This window comes from Engraulis encrasicolus, chromosome 5 (genome assembly GCF_034702125.1).
Source record: "Engraulis encrasicolus isolate BLACKSEA-1 chromosome 5, IST_EnEncr_1.0, whole genome shotgun sequence".
NCBI lineage: Eukaryota > Metazoa > Chordata > Actinopteri > Clupeiformes > Engraulidae > Engraulis > Engraulis encrasicolus.
The window spans coordinates 50883370-50909476 of NC_085861.1; the positions used below are offsets into that span (position 1 = coordinate 50883370).

The 26107-nt window shown below is 45.3% G+C and overlaps 1 protein-coding gene across 1 annotated transcript in view; it reads right to left on the reverse strand.

Annotated features, from left to right (window-relative positions):
* Positions 1-25114, reverse strand: part of megf8 (multiple EGF-like-domains 8) — a 64664-nt gene extending 39550 nt beyond the window's left edge. Inside the window, exons 1-20 of the mRNA XM_063199652.1 lie at positions 24659-25114; positions 23277-23568; positions 22844-23007; positions 20196-20405; positions 18313-18493; positions 17390-17478; positions 16238-16451; positions 15673-15853; positions 14433-14578; positions 13116-13226; positions 11896-12047; positions 11121-11222; positions 10438-10585; positions 9670-9833; positions 8668-8865; positions 7731-7937; positions 7026-7271; positions 6498-6616; positions 549-680; positions 159-272 (exon numbers count right to left, since the gene is read on the reverse strand). Of these exons, the coding sequence (XP_063055722.1) occupies positions 159-272; positions 549-680; positions 6498-6616; positions 7026-7271; positions 7731-7937; positions 8668-8865; positions 9670-9833; positions 10438-10585; positions 11121-11222; positions 11896-12047; positions 13116-13226; positions 14433-14578; positions 15673-15853; positions 16238-16451; positions 17390-17478; positions 18313-18493; positions 20196-20405; positions 22844-23007; positions 23277-23469 (3071 nt within the window). The 5' untranslated portion in view covers positions 23470-23568; positions 24659-25114. The remainder of the gene's footprint in view (positions 1-158; positions 273-548; positions 681-6497; positions 6617-7025; positions 7272-7730; positions 7938-8667; positions 8866-9669; positions 9834-10437; positions 10586-11120; positions 11223-11895; positions 12048-13115; positions 13227-14432; positions 14579-15672; positions 15854-16237; positions 16452-17389; positions 17479-18312; positions 18494-20195; positions 20406-22843; positions 23008-23276; positions 23569-24658) is intronic.
* Positions 25115-26107: the final 993 nt, after the last annotated feature.

Here is a 26107-nt window from a genome sequence, read left to right on the forward strand (position 1 = left end):
TAAACATACATTTGCCGTGTTGTAATTATAAACTAGCTCATTACAGTAACAACCTTTGACAACAACACTATTGGCACTGGTGATTGCAGAGGTGTATTTAAAAAGTATGGATGAGATGTAGATTGTGTGGGTGGCGGGTTAGTCTGAGTGTACCATACCTGCCAATAGTGGGGTTGTTGGTGTCCCCACACCAGCCACACTGGAAGGTCTGCAGACACTCAGAGCAGTTGTTGAGGGCAGAGCACTGCTTACACTGGGGCACCGAGTGCACACTGGAGACGAATGGGAGGAGCAGAGAGAAAAAATAAGATTACATGTAATGTGAAACACAATCAGCTGAAATTCAGATTAATTCGTTACTTGTCATGTAAGTTCTATGAATCGCTTGAGATTTCATTTAGTGAGCTCACTGTTATAAACAAAAAAACAAACAAACAAAAAACAATATTTAATTTGAATAAAAAACAATGCAAAGTGTTGCTTCAGTTTTCCTTTCAAAATATTTCTACTTAATTACTCTCATCTCAATCTTGATAGGCGTCACGTACCTGTCATACCAGTCCCGACATTCTCCGTAGGGGAATTTGGTGAGGTAGGCAGCAAAGTAGAAACAGGTTTGGGCTGATTCACACCACGCACACTGGCTGGAGTTAGCCAGGCACTCATCACAGGTTAGCCTCCTGAAAGACACAAAGCAAGGACGAGAGATGGAGATGAAAAATTAGAGACAATATAGAAATAGAGAAATTAATCAACATCCAGTCATAATTCTAAGAAAGTGATTAACCCAGATAACCAGGGAAAACAGAATAAGACGAGTGAAATGTAAAATACCTTCGGGTAAAATACCTAGTCTCCACAACTTCTCTGCAGGTTTTCACTCCAAATATTTGACCTAACCATAGATCCCATTCCACAAAATAAGACTCCATTACCTTTGATCAAATTCCAGCCTCCAGGCAAGTAAAAGCACAGACTGACAACTTGGTCAAAGTCATAATAAAATTCATGGCCGATGTTAACCAAAGACTGAAAAACGTGTAAAAAAAAATCCTTCTGATTTATAATGCATTATGAGGGATCTCTGGACGGAGCTATTCCATTCCATGCATACTGTATGTACAGGGCACTGGAGGACATGCAGTAGGTTGCGTCCTGAAGAGGATGTGAAGAGAGATGTGAGATGTGAAGTGGCCGTCTGGGAGATCTCTACTGACACACTGATGCTAATCTCGACACAATTACCTCAACTGTGGTGAAAGCAGCCATGGCCTAGTGGTTAGGGAGGTGATCTTAAGTTTAAAGGGTTACAGGTTCGAATCCTGCCTTTACCTCTCCCCACAACTCCATCCATGGCTGAAGAGTCCTTGAGCAAGGTGACTAACTACACACTGCTCAAAGGAATGTAACCAATAGCCTGTAAATAACTAAGTAGCTTTGGATAAAAGCGTCAGCTAAGTGTAATGACAGCTAAGTGTAATGTAATGTAAAAAATAGAGATGCACCGGATCCTGATTTTTAGGATCCTGCCGGATACCGGATCCACTGCTTAAGATCCTGCCGGATCCGGAACCGGATACCGGATCCTACGAAAGGGTTGAAACGCATAGCCAACTCGCACACGTGGGCCCTTTTTATTACGTTGGCGCAAACTTTTTTAAAGACTCATTGGCTTACTGTCACACTGCCTTCAATGGCCCTTCAAAGGGCTTTCACTCCATGCAGCGATTGGGGTTGTGAAAGACTGACTGAAAAGCCTAGGCTATGTAAAAAGTAGAGATGCCCCAGATCCTGATTTTTAGTTAACTGCCGGATACCGGATCCACTGCTTAAGATCCTGCCGGATCTGGATAGTCTGAAAAACCCTATTATCCTGTCGGATCCGGAACCGGATCTTGGATCCAGTGTATCCTAGTCAAAAAGCACATACAGTGCCCTCCATTATTATTGGCACCCCTGGTTGAGATGTGTTTTTTAGCTTCCAATTATTATTACTTTTCTCTAAATAATATGGGACCTTAATGGAAAAAAAGAGAAAAATCCAACCTTCAATACAAGTGCATTTATTCAGTGGGGAAAAAATCCCACATAAAGAAATAATTATTTGACATCAAATAATGCGTGTCACAATTATTAGCACCCCTGTTGTTAATATTTTGTACAACCCCCTTTTGCCAACAAAACAGAACCTAATCTTCTCCTATAATGTTTCACAAGATGGGAAAAGACAGAAAGAGGGATCTTCAGCCATTCCTCTTTGCAGAATCTCTCTAAATCATCCAGAGACCTGGGTCCTCTCCTCTGTACTCTCCTCTTCAGCTCACCCCACAGGTTCTCAATGGGGTTGAGGTCTGGGGACTGAGATGGCCATGGGAGGAGCTTGATTTTGTGTCTGGTTAACCATTTCTGTGTAGATTTGGCCATAATAGGGTCATTGTCTTGCTGAAAGACCCAGTGACGACCCATCTTCAGCTTTTTGGCAGAGGGCAACAGATTTTGATTTAAAATGTCCTGGTATTTCAAAGCATTCATGATGCCATGCACCCTAACAAGCTTCCCAGGGCCTTTGGAAGCGAAACAGCCCCACAGCATCACTGACCCACCCCCATACTTCACAGTGGGTATGAGGTGCTTTTCAGCATGCGCATCTTTCGTGGCACGCCAGACCCACTTAGAGTGTTTGTTGCCAAAAAGCTCAATCTTGGTCTCATCTGACCAAAGCACACGGTCCCAGTTGAAGCCCCAATACCGCTGGGCGAACTCCAGACGTTTGCGTTTATGATTGTGGGTGAGGAAAGGTTTTCTCCGTGCATGCCTCCCAAACAGCTTGTTGGCGTGTAGACAGCGCCTGATGGTTGATTTGGAGACTTTGTGACACCAGGATGCTACCATTTGTTGTAATTCTGTAACAGTGAGCTTTGGAGATATTTTGATTTCTCTTACCATCCTCCTCACTGTGCGTGGTGGCAAAATAAACTTGGGTCCTCGTCCAGGCTTGTTTACCACTGTTCCAGTTGTTTTGAACTTCTTAATTATTCCTCTCACAGTAGATATGGGCAGCTGCAGTTGAGTGGCAATCTTCTTGTAGCCTCTGCCTGACCTGTGAAGGTCGACGCACATCTGCCTCACTTGTATGATGTGTTCCTTTGTCTTTCCCATGTTTAAGAGTGGATAAGAGAAATGGCCTCGGTGTCACGTCATAGTTATACCCCAGGGAAACAGGAAGTGATGAATTACTAATTAAATGTTCCTACATACTCTGGTAAACTTTGTAAACTACTGTAGAAATGACAGAAATGCTTCAATTATATTTATTTCCTGGGAATTGTTAAGGGTGCCAATAATTGTGGAACAGGTGATTTAATGAAAAATAATAATTTTTTAGTCAGGGATTTTTTTTATTTTCCTACAATTCATTTGAGTTGAAGGCTACATTTTCCTACAATTTTCAGTGTGACAGTATTCTTCTGCAATAAACACTGAATTTATTTTAAGGCTTTTAACACATCTCAACCAGGGGTGCCAATAATTATGGAGGGCACTGTATGATGTGCATAAATTACTATATGTATAGGTCACTGGAGGACATGCAGTAGGTTGTGTCCTGAAGAGGGCGTGAGGACACGACGAGGCCAAGTGGTCGTCTGGGACATCTCTACTGACACACTGATGCTTATCTGGACACAATTATCTCAACTGTGGTGAAAGTGCGTTTAATGTCCTTTAATATACTATATGTGGGTCAGTGACATTTCATCAGTACTGTAGCACACGTCAGGACAGCGCGACGACAGCCAGTGCCACACTATTGTATGGATTTTTTTGTTTATAAACCACCAATTACGAATGAATGTATGGCCATTAGATGCTGTTGTGCCACCTGATGTCTCAGCTGTTTTGTTTGTTTTAGTGGACTATCTAAGATGCATATTAATTGCATATAAACCACCAATTACTAATTGATTTATGGGCATTAGATGCTGTTGCACCACCACCTGACGTCTGAGCCCCAAAAAAAATCGTCTTTTACCCAATGTATAGGTCACAGGAGGACATACTGCATAAGGTTGTGTCCTGAGGAGGACGCCTCATGTGAGGACGTGACGAGGCCAAGTGGCCTTCTGGGAGATCTCACTCCTCTGACACGCTGATGCTTATCTGGACACAATTACCTCCACTGTGCTTGGCTTTCATCCAGACAGCACGGTGTACACCAGGACAACATATGTACGTGCTCAAAGTACATGCAGCACATTAGGACAACAAACAGGATGTCCCCTCAGGGGGATTCATCCTAGGGAGGGGGCTTCAGAATAAAAGCCCTGCTAAATTGTACTTTCTGAGTTAATGACATTGGACCAGCAATCATTTCTGTGATTATGGTAAAAACTGGACTGGTCCAATGAATGGGAATATACAGTTGAGGACGATATTATTAGCCCCCCTTCTGAAATTAGACATTTCTCTTGATTTCTCTGTAAGAATGACCATTATTAACCGTTTCTGTTATTCTGGAAACAAATACACTGGTGGAGATAATGTTCAATGAGTTGAATGTGGATTTTTCTATTGTTACGATGAGTTTAAACAAAAAAGGGCAAACATGACAAGGACAAAATTATTAGCCCTCTGATCATTAAAAGTCAATATGGTGCCATTTATGAACCAAAACTGACAACAGGCTCTGATAAGTTGCTACCTAGGTTAGCACATGCCCCACTAGGGATTTTGGCCCATTTCTTCACTGCAAAGTGTTCTAGCTGGTCCAAATCACATGGATGCTGAGCATAGACATTAACCACAGACTCTCAGTGGGATTGAGGACTGGACTATGAGCGGGTGATTCCAATATCTTGGTTTTAGTGTCCTTCAAGAACCTCTGAACTAATCTAAATGCATGCTTTGGGTTACAATGTTGTTGGAAGACCCAGCAATACATATTCAGACCCAGACTCCCTGTGTCTGAGGCTGAATAACAGACTAAACCTAATGCCCCACCACTATGTGTAACTGTGGAAACTGCTTAGCCTCATTAGACCAAAGAAGCATTGGACACCTGCTTAGATGATTGTTATTGACCTGGCCTCACCTGGAGTTTTTTCCCCCAAATAGAAAGACAGTTGTTTAGGGCTTGTCATCATATTGGGCTTTGGGACCATCATCATAGAAGAACCCCTTTACTAAAGGCAGTGCATATCAGAGTGTTATTGAGCTTTGCCTGTGAACATTTGAAAGTCAAAAATGAGTTTTGAATGTCTCTGCTTTCATCTGATGATATTCAATTGCACCTGCATGGATGCATGAATTCTGCTTCTGTCCGGTGAAGAGAGGGATAGTCCTTGAATCGTTATAAGATGGTTTCCACAATTAAACATGGTGGTGGATGCATCATTCTGTGGCAGCCTCAGCCACAGGAAACCTTGTTTGGGTGTACGGCACCATAAAAACTGAAAATTATGATAGAATGTGGAAAGTGACCTTGCAAAAATATGCTCATAGAGGGAGCTAAGATCTTCACTGGATCTTTCAATAAGATAATAACCCAAAACTTGCATCCAAAATAGTTCAAATGTTCTTCAAGGATACTAAAACCATGGTCATGGAGTGGTTCAGACCTCAATCCTTTAGATAGTGTTTGAAGAGTGCTGAAAATGAATGTCCATCCTCAATATCCATGCAATTTGGACCAGCTTAACTATTTGCGATGAAAAAAATGGCCCAAAATCCCTGGTAGGACATGTGCCAACATAGTTAACAACTAATCAAAGTGCCTGGTGTCAATTTTTGTTCATAAATGGCACTGTATTGACTATTAATGTTAAGGGGGCTAATAATTTTGTCCTTGCCATTTTTAGACTTTTTTGTTTAAACTCATTGTGAAAATGGAAAAGTCCAAATTTAACTTATTGGATACTATCTCCATGGTGTATTTGTTTCCAGAATAACACACATTTATTAATAATGATCATTCTCAATGATCAATGAAGAGATCTGTCTAATTTCAGGAGGGGGGCTAATAATATCGTCCTCAACTGTACATCTAGTTGGTAATGGCACACTGTGTAGAATGGTTATTACTTAGAAAATTAATAATTTAGATCATCATTACATAATCTTGTACTGCGGTTGAAATATCCTCTACCTTCTACAGAAAACTTGCATAAAAAGTAACAAAGATCCAATTTGTTCTTTGAGCAGGCACACCACAATAAGCAAACAAGCTCATGAACCGCATATGAAGAGCCCCATTTTCCCTTAGCGTGGAATAGGTCATTTCAGACTGGTTTTGATAGCACAGATCCATGGACCCAAATACTGCATACAAGAACCTATTTTCCCTTAGAGTGGATGAGGGTTTTTTTAAATATAATATATATATATATTTTTTAATTAGGCCTGATTCTGCTGGCAAAAAGTACAGTATTCCCCCCATCATTCATTCATTCATTAATTCATTCATTTACACTGAGTTAGACTATGTTGACAATGTAACTCACTGGTTGCAGACTTTGGGGCAGCCTGCTGGGTGGCGTATGGAGCCCTCCTGTCGTCCGCGGCGACTGCACTGGCTGTCCCCTTTCTTGGGGTAGTTGAACTGCCACTCACAGTACGGGTCCTACACACACACACACGGACGGGCACAATAGTCATCATTTTGTTGTGAAGATCTGAGAGTATCATCCGTGGCAAGCAAAAGTTGGACTGAGCTACCTGAAGGACTACCAACAAGTTTGTTAGTGTGCCAACAAAACAATGACCTCCAAAAAAAAAGGAAAGAGCAGAGGCACTCTGAGATTTAAAAAAAATAAAATAAAAACGACTTTAATATAACATGGCAATTCTGTTTAAAAACACATGGGCCTACGCGTTGCGGCCATATTGGCCTTCATCAGGGCATGACAAAACAATTACCTCCTCTCATAATCTTCTCCTTTCTTTATGGATTGACAATAAAGCCCTACCCCAGCAACACAACTAGACTGAACTAAACCAAAAGGGCACCACACTATTACTACTGCTGTTACCTGTGCACAGGCGGCACAGTCGCGGTAGTCGTCGCACAGGGTGCAGTGCTGCGGTGCCAGCAGCAGGTGGCGCTCCGCTCCGTCCTCCGGCTCTCGGCAGGGCGGCTGGCTGGAGTTGTCCCGCGACTGGCACTGGTTGAGCGTGGGGCACCAGCCGCACGACTGGTCCGACAGGCAGCCCAGGCAGGAGCGGTACTCCCAGCACGAGTCCGAACGGAAGGGCTCCAGGAACAGGAAGGAGATCTCCTGCAGAGAGGATGGAGGGAGGGAACAACAGAAGAGGAGGAGGAGGAAGGGATGGCAGGATGGAGGAAAAGGAGAACAGTAGGATCAAGAGGAGGGAGGGAGGGAGGGAGGAGAAAACCAAAATAGATCATGAACAAGGTGATTCAATGTGCACCGTGGGGAGAGGATGTCCACAGTACATGGGAGTATTTTTGTAGCACATACAGGTGTGGGTGTGTGGGTGTGTGTGTGTGTGTGTGTGTGTGTGTGTGTGTGTGTGTGTGTGTGTGTGTGTGTGTGTGTGTGTGTGTGTGTGTGTATGTGTGTGTGTGTGTGTGTGTGTGTGTACAGTGTGTGTGTGTGTGTGTGTGTGTGTGTGTGTGTATGCATGTGCACAATGTCTTGACGCGACACTATGCATGTCCATTTTAGCACGTCTGTGTACGCGCGCTACTCGAGTGTGCCTTTGGAGAGACTTACGCTTCCTCCAGGCAGGGCGGTGCGGTTCCAGATGAGGGCCATCTCGCTGGAGTGGCCGGAGCCCGAGCTGTTGAGGTAGCCCTCGGCCTGCACCAGGTAGCGGTTCCCCCGGGTCAGGTTCTGGAAGAGGCGCCCGCCCGACCTGGGACGGCTCAGCAGACGCGTCTCCTTCTCCTGCTGCGTACCCCACTCGCCCACCACATCCGTCTGCAAACACCACTTAGATCAACTACCGTCACACTCAAACAACACACCATTTACATCAGTGGTTCTAAACCCTTTTTTGTCCCGAATGCCCCCCTGACCTCCTCATATACGTACCCGCCTTTAAGTTAACCAAGTACTTTGCCATTGGAACTTTTTGAGAAGACACAGAAGTGACTGTTAAGGTTAAATTGAAGTCTAACCAATAGAAAATTGTGCACTTAGAAAGTCAGCCCAAAATATCTGTCTGTAACTTGACACTGTCCTTGATAGTTATACTTTTCTTTTTTTTAAAACCAATTCTCCAGGACAGTGCTAGATCATTCCTCTTGATCTGGCTCCATGAAAATGCAAGTCAACGTTTTGAAAATGAACTTTCAAATCACAGAGCAAATGCACCAGCTCACCCACAATGACCATGATCCCCATTTTAAATCAATAGTGTTAGAGTATTTTCACATCAATCAAGGTCCTTGGCTCTCTCAGTGGCAGTCTCTGCATGTTCTACGTATATGACCTACACCACACTTCATTTTATCTCTCCCTTCTACACTTCATCTGTCTCTATGCGCCCCTAACGTTTCCATTTCTCTCTATTCATCTCTCCATCTCTAAACCCTCCACTGTCCATCTCTAAGCCCACTATCTCTCCAGCTCTAACTCTTCATCCCTCCATCTCTGTCTCCTAATCTGTCCATCTCTTTTAACTTTCTCTGCATCCTCCTTTTCTCACCAGCTCCAGGGAGTTGGGTCCGGCGGCCATCTTGGCGGTGAAGTAGAGCCTCTGGATGCGGGCCCAGACGGACACGCTGTCGGAGGGAGAGGGGGAGGTGGAGCTCCAGAGCGGGTGGATGAAGCCCCGGAACTGCATGGTCACGTCCATCTCTGTGGAGGGGTTCAGGATGATGGAGGTACTCTGCAGAATGGACACCTGGGAGGAGAGAGGAGAGGAGGAGGAGCGAGGGAGAGAGAGAGAGAGAGAGAGAGAGAGAGAGAGAGAGAGAGAGAGGGAGAGAGGGAAAGAGAGGGAGGGAGAGAGGGAGAGAGAGAGGAAGAGGGAGAGAGAGAAAGATCGGAAAAGAGAGTGAGGGAGAGAAAGTGAGAGGGAGAGAGAGAGGGACAGAGAGAGGGAGAGAGAGAAAAGCAGAGGAGTGAAATATAGAAAGAGACAGAGTGAGAAAGAAAGAGAGAAAAAGGGATGTAGAGGTGGCATAACCACACACTGTTGTTTGAAATGAAATCAAATAAAAACGAAGCATAACCCACACATTCTTATCGAATTAGTGGTGAAACAACAAAGACTGATACACACAGACTGGAGACAAAAACTTATCAGAGAGAGAGAGAGAGAGAGAGAGAGAGAGAGAGAGAGAGAGAGAGAGAGAGAGAGAGAGAGAGAGAGAGAGAGAGAGAGAGCATAAGTAGCAGTAGGAGTAGTAGGAGAAGCAAAAAGTCTAAGAGACAGAAAAACAGAAGAAAGCCGAAGCAGATGGGAGAGCAGCATCTGGGCTGACGAGCCTACAGCAGCAGACAGCCAGGACCACGAGCTTGCTATTACCCTGTGCACTGGAGAGAGAGAGAGAGAGAGAGAGAGAGAGAGAGAGAGAGAGAGAGAGAGAGAGAGAGAGAGAGAGAGAGAGAGAGAGAGAGAGAGAGAGAGAGAGAGAGAGAGAACAGCAGAGAGGTCATAAGAAGGTTAGTTTAGGCCCTTGATGTGGCGCTGCGTAGTGCGTACCTTGTCGGGCTGCGACTGGTTGCGGGGGTGGTGGTAGGTGAGCAGGTGCACTCCCGGGACATAGTTCTCGGTGCGACAGGAGTGGAGGGAGGTCAGAAAACTGGTCCGCTCCCCCCACCAGCCGTACGCCCCCGAGATCTGGTCCACGCGGCACGCACCGCTCTCTGAAGAGAAGGGGTGCCATTGGAGGAAATAAGTAAACAAACAGAGGTGGAGAGAGAGAAAAATAGCTATAATGATCAAATACTATCTAGCTGACAATTTTACTGCTAAAGTATAGCAGCTATGATTCTCATCCAGAATAGTGCATCATATTAACATGTGTTCATGTACATGTGGTGGTGTTTAAGTAGGGGAGAGCAGATCTTGGTCTACCACAAGGACACGCAGCCGCAGTAACGGTAGTAACTCTCTATTCCACTCTGCAGAGTTCCGTCATGAGTGAAATACAGACTCACTGGTTATACTGAGGGTGCAGACACTGTGTGGGAGACCAATGCAGCTCAACTGAGGTCACTCGTGAGTTCTTGCGCAAACTGCAGCCGTTTCTATCATTCAGTGGTCAAAGTTGATAAAAGCACATGAATGCGAGCTACACAACAGGCCAGTAATTGGCACGTAACTACAAACTGAAATAGTTTACCAATACAAAACAAAAACACTTATATCTATAACCTGCGGTATTGTTTGTATCAATTCCAGCTCTTGGCTCTTGTTGGCTCTTCTTTGTGGTTAACGCTCTACTCTTTCGTGTCTCCGTTCGCTCACCTGAGACGGGCAGGCAGGACTCGTTCTGGACACACCAGCCGAGGTCGCTGGGGGCCCGGGGCAGCGCCCCCGCGGTACCGCTGAACATCAGGCAGGACTGGCAGTCGGACAGGAAGCGGGCCAGACCCAAACACCCATTACTGCCACACTGTGGAGAGGAGGGGGAATTTCAGGTCATAGGGGAGACTCGCAAACAAGCGTTTTGTATATTTTTGTATCCGTTTACATATTTTGATCCTATTTAAACGGCATGATCACCACTGTGACAGGTGCATTTTAGAAAATCCCTGTTTAAAAAATACCCATTTTAGGGAGCTACAACTTGGTATGTGTAAACAAGAGACTGAGATGGAAGTAATTACAAAAATATTTATACATATTTGTAAACAGGGTCTCACGAAAGAAAGCAAGACAGCAAATAGCAAGAGACTCTTTGATATAAACCCCTACATTGGCATTGACCCATTAGATGGTCCAAGTATCCCCTACTGGGAATCATTATATAGAAAAGACAAGAGTGATAAAGACAGACATTTGTTGTGGGAGAGAGAGATGGAGAGAGAGCGAGAGAGAGCGAGAGAGAGCGAGAGAGAGCGAGAGAGAGAGAGAGAGAGAGAGAGAGAGAGAGAGAGAGAGAGAGAGAGAGAGAGAGAGAGAGAGAGAGATGGAGGCTGTGGGGTTACCGGATCTAAGGGCTGGTACTCTCGGCACCGGCCTTCACACCAGCTGCACTCTGGGTTCTTCAAACAGATGCTCTCATCTGGGGCCTCCGCGCACAGTGAATCCTGTTACACACACACACACACACACACACACACACACACACACACACACACACACACACACACACACACACACACACACACACACACACACACACACACACACACACACACACACACACACACACACACACACACACACACACACGAAAGAAACGCACAAACAGAAATCAATGAAGCTACTGTCCTCCGACTCACACATAGGTTACATAAGTGTTACCACAAGGGAGGCCTGATCCGCTTTATAAAAGTGTGACCTAGTTGCTCCCCTCAGGGGGCTACAGTAAACACATCCAGGTGAAGTCAGGGGAGGCAGAGGAGGGGGCGTTTAAGGCGGCCCTTCCTTCAAGACTGTGGGGGCATTCCAATATGCGACCTTGCGTGGCCTCATACCAGGAAGTTATGAGTCATGATGAAATCACTGACAACAGCATTATATTTCAATATCTCGCAAAAGCTCAATTGTAAAGTCATTTTCTCATTTGCAAAGTGGATGGTGAATGAAGAATAGTCCCCCAAAAATTGTTTTGGCTAGGCTGACAGCGGGGAAACTTTATTGTTTTCTCCACCGAGGCGGGGCCAGGAGGCGGAGTGAGGCCACAAGCCCAAGTGGAGGACGCAAGGTTGCATATTGGAATGCACTCTGTGCTTGCATAGCGCAGCACAGCACACTCACCCTCTTGGCTGGGTCACTGCTGACAAACAGAGGGACCTTGTAGGCCACCAAGTCACCCCTGGCAACCCCGCTGTAGCCCCCGGCCACCAGCAGCACGCGCCCGTCCATGACAGCGGCCACGTGGGAGTAGCGGCCTCGCACCGCATGGCCCCCTGGGAGGAAGGAGAAAGGGGAGGGAGAGAAGGGGAGGGAGAGAAGGAGAAAGGGATGGAGGGAAGGGGAGGAAGGAGAGAGGAGATGGAGAGCGAGAGAAACGGAGGGAAGGGGAAGGGACAGAGAGAGAGAGAGAGAGAGAGAGAAAGGGAGGGAGGGAAGGAGAGAGAGAGAGAAAGAAAGGGAGGGGGAAAGTGGAGGAAGAAAAAGAGAGAAAGGGAGGGAGGGAAGGGGATGGCGAGAGAGAGAGAGAAAGGGAGGGAGGGAAGGAGAGAGAAAGGGAGGAAGGAGAAAGGGGAGGGAGAGAGAGAGAGAAAGGGAGGGAGGGAGAGACGGAGAGATAGACAGGAAATCAGAGAGTGAGAGCCCGAAGAAAACAGAGATATCCACGAGTCATGTAATCTCTCAGACGCATGAAACAAAATTAAATAATAATAACAATAATAATAAATATCAATAACAATCATTATCATTACTATAATTATTATTATCACTACTATTATTATTATTATTATTATTATTATTATTATTATTATTACTATTACTATTATTATATCAATCTGCATGGTAGAAAAGCTCAATCATTGTGCACCTTGCAATTCAACACACAAAAACATCTTCAGACCTTCAGGAGTCTGAAGTATTTTAATTTGGTCTCACTAAAAGCATTATGCTGTGTCCAGACCAAGAGCGAACTACGCTGCCTGGTAGCGTGGGTAGCAGAAGAAGTTTCGCCTTGAATTCGCTGCATTCGCTCCAGACGCAGCATTGACATGTTTGATTCAGCTAATCACATAACGGCTCTGGCTTGACAGCCTGGGACATTCGGAGATATGAACGTTCCGATTGGTTTTCGCCGAACAGCGTCAGAGCGAATTCGCCTGCGATTAGATTTAGTTTAATCGTCAAAATTTGCTCTGGTCGCGCAAGAAGCTTCGCTCCTGGCGAATTCGCTTTGGTAGCGCAGGTCGCGTGCCCTCCATAGAGAAATAATGACTTCCGTCGCTTCATTCGCTCTTGGTCTGTACACGGCATTAGGCTTGCATGTGCTGCTGTGAGTGACTCACTGTTGCCATAGCTCTCCCCAGCCGACACCCACTGGTGGCAGCCCAGGTGGTAGAAGAAGATCTCGTCCTCAAAGCACTTCTCCTCCTGGTAGTGGATGTGGACATTTCCCCCTGCATGGAAGAGAAAGGAAATGCGTTAAATTGGGGTGTTATTATAGAGAGATTATTATTATATTATTAAATATATATTATTTTGGGTTTTTTGCCTTTATTTTTGACAGGACAGCGGAGGAGATACAGGAAATGAGTGGGGAGAGAGAGACGGGGAAGGATCAGCAAATGACCCCGGCCGGAATTGAACCAGGGTCGCCGACTCTCCAGCATAGTAACCCAGTGCCCTGCCGTTACCAGGGCTGAAATGCTGTGTTTTATGCAGAAACCTATTGATACTATCAAAATGGGAGGAGGGAGCATTTAGAGCATTTGGTGCCTGGCTGAAGAGCACTTCATATGGGAAGGCTGCATGAACAACCCCAATTTCAGTTTTTTGTTTGTACCTGTCTGGTACAACACTCAATAAACAAAAGAAGGATAGGGAGCCACCAAAGAGGAGCACAAATGGTATGTCTAGCAGAGGGTGGGGGCTCAGAAAGCAGTGTACCTATTTCCATAACACTTGCAGAACTGAACGGAGTTGATTGACTAAATTCAACATGATGTTTTTCATTCAATGATTTGACTAAATTGTTCATACCAAACAAGAACGCAGTATCCCCGCTTTCTGGCATCTGATAATGTAACATTTTTTTAGGATGGAAATTTATGCACACAAAAAAACCCCAATATTCATATCTCTTTTCACCACAATAATGTAATTATTATTGTTAATGCGTTCTTACTTGGTATTACCGTCTGTTCCTGAACCACTGCTTCAATGATAAGTGCAGTGTAACTACACGTGACTTACGGCATTTTAGCTCATAAGACGTAACCTCTTAAAACCGAAAAAAAATGCAATACCATCAGTTTTTGTAGTTACTGCATTTTCAACATGATTTTTTTCCTCTGTAACAGGACACAAGACAAAGGAGGTATTATAAAGCCCATTTCCGGTAGCCTGATAAACCAGCCTAAATGGATTGGATGTCTAATTTAAACATTTTGCCGTCCAGCAGTTGGCGCTGGTTTTCCAGGCTACATTTCCGGTCTAAACTCAATTTCAACCAGATATGCAGCTACTGCGCTCTTGTTTGGTACAGCTGATTAGCCCAGCATCAGAGGCCTAGAGACATCATGACATAAATCCCAATTGGCTTCATCATGAACCCTCTCTCCAGAGCACAAAGTAGGGTGGGGTGGGGGGACGGAGAGGCTCACCGTAAACCACCATGTAGTTGCCGATGATGGTGGCGGAGTGGAAGGCTCTCTCCCGCGGGCCGTGGGCAGGGAAACGCGAGCGGAAGGAAGTCCAGAAGCGCTGGTCCACGTGGAAGGCATCTGTGGAGTTAACACGCTGGCTAAACCTGGGGGAGGATGCAGGGAGGGATGGAGAGACAGCGGAGGGAGGGAGGAGGAAGGATAAAGGGAGGAAGGGAGGGAGAAAGGCAGCGATGGAGATGGAAGGAAGGAGAGAGGCATAGAGGGGTGGAGAAGAGAGGGAGAAGGGTGGAGATGGAGAGAGGGAGTGAAGGATAGGGGCATAGAGGTGAGGGGGAAGAGAGGGAGAAGGGAAGAGATGGAGAGAGGGAGTGAAGGAATGGAAAAGAGAGGGAGAAGGGTGGAGATGGCGAGAAGGAAGTGAAGGAGAGAAGAAGAGTTACCATAGCAGAGAGAAGTAAAGAGTTACCATAGTTTAAGGCCACACACGAGAGAGCACTAGAGGAAAAACATCTCTCAGGTACCAAAGCAACAGCGAGGCATATCAGGGGACATTATACTAGCCTGGTTTTACCAGACCACATTAATTACTTCGTAATTCATTTTAGGTCTGGATCCTCGGTGCCCTGGAGCACTTGGGCGGGAGGAGTGAGCTCAGCTCTAGTTTGAAATAAGATCTGACTTGATGTTCGTTTACTGGCTGGTAACACCGGTCGTCTGAAAACCGACAGAAAACCCTCCCCAGAGAAGCATAATCAGACCATTAGTGGATTACAAAGTAATTCAAAATGAATGGTCTGGCCTGTCAGGCTAACATTATTCTCTCCTGAATATGGTTGTCAGACTTCACCAGAGCAATTACTTTGAAATAAAAGAACCACATGAAAAGGATGAAACATAACGATCAACAAATATAATTCAGTTGTAGTGATGTGACTCATGTAGGCCTGTTGTTGCGCTGATGACCCGGGTCCGATTCTAATCGGAGGTCGTCTCCCGATCCTCCCTCGTCTCTATTTGGGCACTACTGTGGCTGTATCGGTAGGGCACTGTGCTGCTAAGCTGGCGACCTGGCTTCGATTCCAGCCTAGGTCCTGTGTGTCGCCACCCCTTCCCCATCTCTCTCTCCCACTTGTTTCCCATCACTCTCTGTTTGTCCCATCATAACATAAAGCCATAAAAGACAAAAAATATCTTTAAAAATAAAGATGATTCATTTATTATGGGTGTGCTTGTGTACCTGGCGGAGGTAGGCCTGTGTCCGCCGTACACCAGCAGGGTCCTGGAGGGGCCGTGGAAGACCATGCTGTGGCCGGCCGTGGCTGGAGCTTTGCCCCCCGACGGCTGCACCGCCTCCCACACCCCCTCCTTCAGCTTGAAGCGGAACAGAGACGAGGAGAACATGTCCTCCTCTGTGCGGCCTGGACAAAGAGCACACACACACCGGATGGAGGGAGAGAAAGAGAGAGAGAGGGGGGAGACAAAGACAAACACAGAAGAGAAGTAAGGAGGAGGGTGGGAAGAAAGGGTGAGAGGATGAAAGGGAGAGAGCAAGAGAGGGAAGAAAGAGAGAGCAGAGCAAAGCAAAGGAGTCAAGTTAGGTCAGGTCAAGTGCACTGAGGACACAAGTTTATTATAGCGCCATTAAATCTTATCTATGTGTCTGTGTCCCTTTGGACCACAGTGTGTGTTTACGTTACCATACTGTATATAATGGTTACATTCCAATCCAATGCACTACAGCAGCAATCACAAGGCATCAAGAAAACACACTTCGCCTTAGGTCAGATGGAGTCCTCACTTACCCCCAAACACATAGAGATAGCTATCCACCACAGCCGCCGCGTGATTGGCCAGTCGCGGTGCCCCCGGGGCGTCCGATAGGCCGAGCTGCTCCCATACGTCCGTCTGGGGCCGGTAAATCCAGACGTCACTGGCCATGGAGTGGTCAGACAGCTCGCCACCGTAGATCACCATGCCCCCCTGCCACTCCACTGCAGTGTGGGAGTGACGTGGAGCCTGGGAGATAGAGGGATGGAGAAGGAGAGAGAGAGAGAGAGAGAGAGAGAGAGAGAGAGAGAGAGAGAGAGAGAGAGAGAGAGAGAGAGAGAGAGAGAGAGACAGACAGAGAGACAGAGAGAGACAGAGAGAGACAGAGAGACAGACACACAGAGAGAGAAACATGAATTTCCTTTCCTTCCCTTTCCTTTCTTCCCAGATGTTCCATTTTCTACCCTAATCAGTTGAATGCCTGTCCAACAGTTCAGGAAAAGACATCCACCAAATGGGCCACTTCATCCACAACACTGAAAGCTCTTCATTCATGTGTATCTACTGTAACACTAATTGGCTGCTTGCACCTGTGTGCATACTACACTGTATAACACATAGCTAATGCCATCATCCACAGCATTTTACATTGTTATTACAGGGGTGTTGTTACAGTCCCTGGAGCAATGTGGGGTTAGGTGCCTTGCTCAATGGCACCTCAGCCATGGACGAAAGTGCTGGGATTTGATAAAGGTAGGTTTGAAGAAGGCCAGACGGCCTAAACGCCATTTCATCTAATACAACATGGAGCAGAGTGTGTGGCGTCTGTGTGGGATTTTAACCTTCAACCCTCTGATGTAAGACCAACTCCCTAACCATTCTGCCCTAACAAAGGCTAAGTGCAGTAACTACACCAACACTGAAACTGAGAAAAATGCCATCAAAGCCTTGGTATTAGGTTGGATATCGTAAATTTGACACAGCAAGATCTCTAAAATGGGCCTTACGCCTTTGTCACAAGATAAAGGATGTGTAATAAACACGTAATTAATTACACATAATTTTCGGTCTATACTCATTTTTGACAAAATATGTAGTTACTGCACTTTGCCTTTGTAGGGCAGTGTAGTTCCATGGATTCCCAGGGTGGCGTTTGCTATGGCATTGTGTTTACGTTAGTCTCTTACTGGAGCATTGGAGATGGACATCTTCTCCCACAGGTTTGTCTCGAAGGTGTACCGCCAGAGGTCCCCCAGAGCTCGGTTCAAGTCAAATCCTGTGCAGGACACGAGAGGGGAAAACATGAAGCGAAACGAAAACTAACCATGACTCAGAGAAAGGTAAACAGACATGCACAGACACGATCCATCTTTCAAAACTGATACACAGCCTGAAGTTCACAAGTCCATTTTGGGGTATAGTTTATCTAAAACTGAACAAACTAGTTTGAGAAAGTAAACATCCCTTATGTATACATGGGTTCTACATTTTTCTTTGCTCCTGACTGCGCAAAACTAGCTGCGCACAACTCAACCTCTGATTGTTGGAAACCGCTGTCGGTCAAAAAATTAGCTCACATGGTTGGCTGCCAGTGTCTTGCCCCTCCTCACAGCACCGTGTTGATTAAAAAATAAAAAATAAAACATCTATTCTCTGTCCCCTTTATTCCTAAGACAGGTGAAATCACAAATCACCTCAGCCACCTGCATGAGGATCACTTGTGCTAATTAGGGTCAGCTGATTTATTTAATTGGCAGCAGGATATGGAAAATATCGATATCATGTTTTACTTTCTGCATGGGAATGTTCACTTCCTAATACATACGTTTCCCGTTTGTTAACAATCTCTGGTTCCAACCTCAGATTGTTGGAAACAGCTGTCAAAAATGCGTTCACATAGTTGGCTGCTTAGCATCTTGTCCCTCATCATCACATCGCAAATGTTTGTACAAATGTAAACGGAAAACCTATCTATAGGTCTGTTTACAGGCATACTGTACCAAAGACCAAACCTGGTGATAAATGCCCCATCTCAATTAGGGGATACAACTTTTAATTAACACCCCCAAATACCTCCTTGTAAGTTAAAATATTTGCAGGCCTTTCTTACCTCCGAAAAGGTACATGGCGCGGGTGGAAGAGAGGTAGACTCCGGCTGCAGCGGTGCGGTGGGGCACCTTGACGTCCCCTTCGCTCACCTCCCACCACTGGCCAGCACCCACGTCATCATGCAGACCCAGCTGGCAGCTGTGGCCCACGTAGCCTGAGCTGCAATTACAGTGCTCCCCCTTCTGTGGATGGATAGATAGATAGATAGATAGATAGATAGATAGATAGATAGATAGATAGATAGATAGATAGATAGATAGATAGATAGATAGATAGATAGATAGATAGATAGATAGATAGATAGATAGAAAGGACAGAGAAGAAAGAAAGAAAGAAAGAAAGAAAGAAAGAAAGAAAGAAAGAAAGAAAGAAAGAAAGAAAGAAAGAAAGAAAGAAAGAAAAAACAAAAAGGGGGCAGAGGTCATGAGAGAGAAAAGAAAACATGGCATGAGAAGCACAAAACAAAACAAAAACTCATTAGTCCAATACACAATTTGAAAAGACAAGGTGAAATGGTTCAAATAAGCAACTCCAAACAGGGTGAATAATACATTATATCATTACATGAAATGGCTGGCTGGCTCTTTAAGGACGTCCACTTCTAGTTTCCGATGATTTAGGGGCCACCAAGTACACAGCTGGGGTGATAATAGACCTGGCAGTAACTCCTGCCTTTAAACCCAACTAAATCACCACCTCCCTAAAGTGAGTCTGAAGTCAACTATTTACCTCCGCCAAGGAGGTTATGTTTTCGGTCGCATTGGTTTGTCTGTTTGTCTGTCTGTCAGCAGGATAACTCAAAAACTTGCCAACGGATTTGGCTGAAACTTTGTGGAGTTGTTAGTAATGACCCAAGGAACAAGTGATTAAATTCTGGTGGTGATCCGGAGCACGAACCGGAACCAGGACCTTTTTAAAGATTCTTCACCATTGCTCGCCTTTCAATCTAGACGCCCCTAGTGACCAGAAATTGAATTGCGAGAACTCCACAAAAAGAATGCAGAAAGACTCAGGGTGTAACATAGTCAAATGTTCTATTAAGCAGCTTCCTTGGCGGATGTCTGTGCTCTCTGAGTGCTTCTAGTTGGTGATAGAATGCACTCTTCATTGTCCTTCTTTACTTTGCAGCATCTTCTCTCCCTGTCTGACCAGTAGATTGCCAACCCTCACCCTCATTGCTCTCACCAAAATTTACTTTTCAAGTCTTTGTCTTTAGTTTCCTTGTTTATACGACTAGGAATGGCGGACCCAGGCGGACCTATTACTGTATCTGACAGGCGGCAGAATTTGATTTGCCACGGTGAGGGCAACTTTGGCCACGTGTCTTGGCAAATTATCGTTAAAAGCAGAGCAGGAGATCCTGGAAAATGGCTCTGGCAAGATATTCAAAAGTCCCAAGTTATTTTTTTCAGGACTACCCCCACACGGCATACTGTGGGACTTTAGCATGAAGGGGATGTGAAGACGGCAGCCTGATGCACACACTGCCATTCAAAGCTTTGGGCTACTTTGCATTTTCAATTCTGTCTCCCCCCAGGTGACTACCATGTTTTAGTTTTTTGGCAGAGCATTCATTGGTTGCCATGGAGGCAGTGAAGGGAATTTAAGTAATTCAGTTAATTGTTCCAGGAAAAACCATCCTACCTTACCTTTAAATTCAACACACACCACTGTCCTCCTCACAACCCTCCCATCCAGCTTCTCTGCTTTTCATTGTTACCCTATGCCTCAAACCTTTTTTCAACCCTCCTTTTCCCCAGCTTTTGTGCCTTTACCTTTTAATGCATTTCATGTTCTGGGCATCACCCTCCCCCCTCTTTTCCTATCCAGCCGTGCACCATCACCAGCACCACACCCTCCTCCACTACCACTAGCCTCCCTCACCTCGTCACAGTGTCCATGTCGGGTGCAGGCCACAGAGCAGAGGGGGGTGGTGCAGTCCTCTCCTCCCCAGCCCTGGTGGCACTGGCAGCGGGCCGTGGCGGCATCGCAGCGGCCGTGGCCCCCGCAGGCCCCGGGGCACAGGGAGAAGGAGTAGGTGGCGTTGAAGCCCAGCAGGTTGTAGTTGGCGTCACTGAAGAGGTGCAGCAGCATCTGGTGAGAGAGGGGGAGAGGGAGAGAGGGGGAGTGGGAGAGGGAGAGGGAGAGGGAGGGAGAAAGAGAGTTGAGTGGGATGAGATAAGGAGCTGGTGACGCCGGTGGAACACACTGGTGACATGGAGAAAATATTACATGTTTGTGTACATGCAACACAAACACCAGCAATGGACCGTGCACTTGTGTCTAATGTAATAAAGAATTAAACCGAAACACAGACAGGCCACAATACACAACACGCGCACACACACACACGTATGCACACACGCAGTCACACATGCAGACACGCACTCACACACACATATGCACACACACACGTATGCACACACGCAGTCACACATGCAGACACGCACTCACACACGTGCACGCTCACACACACACGCCCGCACGCTCACACACACACACGCACGTGTGTGCACATGCGCACATGTTCACACACAGACATACGCGTGCACACACAGACACACATACGCACGCTCACAAACACACGCACAAACGAACACACGCACAAACAAACACACGCACAAACACACACACACACAGCATAAGGAAGCAATCGTTCAGTTTGCAGCTGCTCACACCACCTCCCTGTGACTCACTTCCCTCGTAAAACCGGGAGCTCACGCTGACAGTAGAGACGAGGCATTAAGACACTCCTCTCTCTCTCCTGTCCTCTCCTCTCTCCACTCTTTCCTGTCCTCTCCATTACTCCTTTCTTCTTTTCAAAACTCCCGCACACTACTCTCCTCTCTTGTCTTCCTTCTCCATCCCTCCTTTCTTCACCATCGTTCCTTTCTCTCTTCTCTCCTGCTCCACCCTGTTCTCTCAATCATCACCACATCCCCACACTCTCCTATACAAAGACGAATATGGAGCTCAGGCTTCAGAACAGTGTGATTAGAAAAGGCCATACGGGCAGCTCGTCTGACGTCCCTGGCTAGTGCCGTTGGACTCGATGATGGTGTCAATGTCAATGACAAACACGCAGGATGCACACAGCCAGTCCTCCAGCTGCACAATTTTGCAAAGTTCAGGCTACACAGGTTTAGGCCAGTCATTACTGTTGCAGCCACTGATATTATATATATATTATAGGTTTATGTGGGTGCGTGTGTATGTGCGGGTGTGAGAGGTGTACCACCACTGCAAAACAATTGCCCATACTGGGACATATAAAGGCTACTACTACTATTACATTATATATCCACGGCTTCCTTTAGATATGATCACAGGAACATTGCAAGACGTTACCAATCATCACATCACAACAGCGAATGACAACAGATTGCTAGCTGCAAACAGGAACTAACAACACTGCAAACAACACACACAACTCATTTTGGAGGCTTACATGCCAAATTAAGTTTGGTTTGACAATACAGCACTAAACATGCTGACAGCACAGCTTGTCAACCTCAGCTTCTTAACAGAGCCTCTTATTCGGTCTGTGAGTTTTAAATGAACCACATCCTACTTGAAAACAACCTCTAGGCTAAATTGCAGGTCGGTTCTATTGAACGGCCGCGTCCCTAAATTATTCATATTTCTTTGTCAGAAACCTTGATAGCACATTTCCGAGCAGCATTAAATCCATCCGCATCAGTGAATCTTTCTGGTGTACCACAGAAGGAGCTGCAGGCATCTCTGAGAGGGCAACTGACTCTACGCTAATCAGACAATCTATCTAATGTGCTCAAAAAACTTTTGCAGGATGAAATCATTTTTTTAGAATCAACAATTTCACAAGAGATATCTACAAACAAACAAAAAACCCGATTACCTAAAGCATACAACTCCCTGACTTTTCCAGACACCAAACACATAGCCTGCATTCAAATGAACATTTCAACCCTTCAGCAGACCATCCACAGCAAGCAGTCCTTTGAGAAAATCGCACTACCATTTGGTATAATTAAATCCCTGCTCATTCAAAAACCTAATTTATTCCAACAATGTGACAGCATAGGACGGCTCTGTTCACCCTTTGACAACTCAATCAGTGACCTTCAAGGCAAACCTTAGGCCCAAGTCGGTTATGGGGAAGGCAGAGATGGGAACACAAAGCACACACATTGGTCGTTATTCCAATAAGGTGATTCATAACCACATCAGGACCCTGTTTCTCAAAAGAATCGTTGATAACCAGTTAGCAACTTAGTAGGTTGCCAATGGTAAAATGCATTGGAAACCAAGTAAGTTTAAACAACGCTTTCGAGAAAGCCAGGTTAGGTTCAACTGAAGATGGAGGTAAATCAGCTTATAAAAGAGCCTGTAGTGCTCATTTGCTTAGCTAGATAGCACCTGCAAACTATGTTCTAGCAGATTTATGTCACTTTCTGTATTTCTGTAGTTTAATTTAGCCAGCTTTAGTCTTATTCACTCAACCGTGTTCTCGGAATACCCCCAGGGTCAAAATGGAGATGCATGTAGCCTACCTGACCAGACTTGGCTTCTATTGGCTGGGGCATCGTGTTTCCACTCAAACTGGCCAATAGCGGGCTCTGGTAGGAGTTGCCATCGTAAACAAACAGGTAGTCGTAGGTGCACTCTGTCTCCATGAAGGTGAAGTTCAAAACAATGCGGTAGTTGCTGCCGGGAGCTAAAAAGAAAAGAAGATGGATGAGACGATTGAAGAAGATCATAGATAAGATGGCTGAAAGTAAAGTGTTCTGACCTGCATGCTTCATGGCATGCTTCCTCCTTGTAAGTCGCTTTGGTCAAAAGCGTTTGCTAAATGCAATGTAACGTAATGTAATGTAAAGTAATTGGTATCACGTGATAACCACCGTCCTGTCAAGAAAGACTAGAAACTGATACAACTAAAAAAATGCTGGACATTGCATGCTATAGTGTACATTGTACACTTACCTTTGATAAGCCATTCGCAGTTTCCGTTGACCGAGTAGTTTCCTGGTCCATCTGACACGTACCCTGGGGGGCCCCTCAGTACCAGCCTGTGGCCCTTGCACTCCGCAGCGAGGCTGCCAGGGGTCCAACTGAGCAGCAGCAGCAGCCCCGTGCCCAGGAGGGAGAGGAGAAGCGCCGCCATCCTCTCCTCCATCCTGACTGAGCCAGAGGAGGGAGAAGAGGCGGGGGAGACGTAGCAGACGAAGGCGAAGGGAATCAGATGCCAGAGATAGCCGGGTCACAGGCTGGGAACCTTTTGGGGCAAAGAGAGAGTTGGAAGCCGATTAGTCCATTATCGACCTGTTATCATAATACATTTTTTTTGTGAAAATGAATTTGAGACCTCAAAATGGTCACCTGAATAAGACTTAATTTTGAATACCTGTAGAATACATCATGTGCCATAATTTTTGCTGTTGTTATTATTTTATGATTGACAACGCGCGCGCGCGCGCGCACACACACACATACACACACACACACTGAAATGATCAGATAGGCCTACCGTGCAATATTCACACATCAGTTTTTGTCATGGCACATTGGTTGATCTGAATGTTTAATCTTTTTTTGCCCAAATGTCTGCCCATAATGCTGTGCAGTTCTAGGGGGTGCAATGGATACTTTTAACTTTTCGTTGAAATACCGTCGCATAATACATGTAGCATACTGGTGATCTTGATCATGAAAGGCACCGCTTGAAACACTGAATAAATCCAACGGGTTCCGTTATATTACTGAGGCCAAGCATGAAACCTGCTGTCCGCTAGCTACCTAGCAAGTAGGCTTAACCATAAATAAAGTAAGGACAAGCTAACCCTATGCCTGAGCATAATATCGTAATGCTAACTGGTTATGATTGAACCCGCTACCTTTGTAAATAACCAATCGGAGCGTGAAGGTAGACGCAAACAGATAATTGGTGAACACTACAATGAGGCTCGTGTTGATATCAATTCCATATTATTGAACTAGTCTTCAATACAACACATATAATAGTGGTCGTCGGCACAACGGTCTATTTAAATGGTTAGCATGCATTAGCTTTTGTAGCCATAAAACCAGCTGTTTTGCTAACTGGCCACCATAGGAAGAAACGTCATATCAAATCTTAGCTATGCTAGGTAGCGTGCTAGACTGTCTTTTAAACCCCTATCTTTAAACTATACTAAACCGGTGGCGTGTCCCCATTGACAGTTTTTACACAGTGCATTACATACTGAAAACAGAACACATGTGGCATCATCGATAAAGGTTTTTACGAACTACACAGAGATAGCTAGCTGCCTAACAAGCGACCAGCTGTTCCTGTTATTGTTGACACTGAGTACAACCTTACTCACAATATCCAGTGTTTTCATTTCCATGGCGGTTAACTCCAATTAGAGAGTTTTCTAGATGAAATCACATCATGGCTTAAAATGTTATAATCCAGTGCAATATCCGTCCGTCTCCCGTTTTGCCCCGCTGCAGCAATCCTTGCCTTGCCTGGATGTTCTCGGGTATAATCTAGTCGTGCTGAGCTCAGCTAGCTAACAAGCTGGGCGCTATGCATCAAGCATCAGGCTTTGATCAAGCGTTGGCCTATTTGGGAATTTGGGATGGTAGAATCTTGGTGGGCATCTTGGACAGCGGCGCGCATCAAGGAAGCATTTCATAGTAGAGCGCTTCTCATATCAGAATGAGGCATCTAATCCCATTTCAATTCTAATGACTTCCACACCAGTCTGGTTTTTGAGTGCTGCTAAAAGACGCACCACTTGGAGATTGTTCTGTAGGCTAGTAGGTCTTGTCCGCTATCTGTCTCTCACCAACCATTGTCAGCCAAGAAAGTGCCCTCTACCGACTAAAATTGGCACCAACAGGTAGGCTACATGGCAGGCTTTGTAATTGCAATGTAACAATTCATTATTAATAGCAGACATTTGGACACTCTAGCACAGGCTTTTGGGCATTTCACGTGAAATCAGACACTTTGGGACCCGACCGACAGAGATTTCAATGATGTGCCTGTTTAGTAGCAAGGTAGCAACCTAGAACTGCATTTGTGTGAATCTGACACCAATAGGCCTATTAAGGGAGAAAAAGACTAGCAAAGGTGGAGGAGGTTTAGGACACTATGCATTCAGCCTTGATTATATCAGTCTGTAAGTCACAAAATCATGCCTGAGGTGTTGTTTGAAAGCTCTTTTCTGGCTCTTCAAATTACACAAACAGCGTGGAATACAACAACCTTCAGAATATGAATTATGATAGACTGAAAAATTAAAAATTGAATATCAAAAAAACTTTTATTTTAAAATGGCTGTTTCTTGTCTAAACATAGCCTGTAAGGTCATAAGCAACACCTGAAAATGGGGTATTTGGTTCTTTATTCATTTCAGAGATAATAGGACTCAAAAATATGGCATCACACAGATCACCTAGTAATACCAGAGAGAGTAGAGAGAGATAGGTTCCATTGGCCCATTGTTTCCGGGTTCTATTATTGCAAAGGGGGGGGGGTCCCCTTTAGGCAGACCTAGGCAGACCTAAGGACTGTTCTGTTCAATGCTAGGAGTATTATGACACGCCACTTTAGGCAGACCGGAACCTGGTCATGTTAGGTGCCCATAGCAACCTATTACATTGGCATATCTCTATATAGAATCTAATATTAATATATTCTGAGGGATGTTGTATTCCATGCTATTTATGTAAATTGTAGAGCCAGGAAAGAGCTTTCAAATAACACCACAGACATATTTTTGTGACTTACATTGACTGATATGACCAATGCTGAATGTATAGTG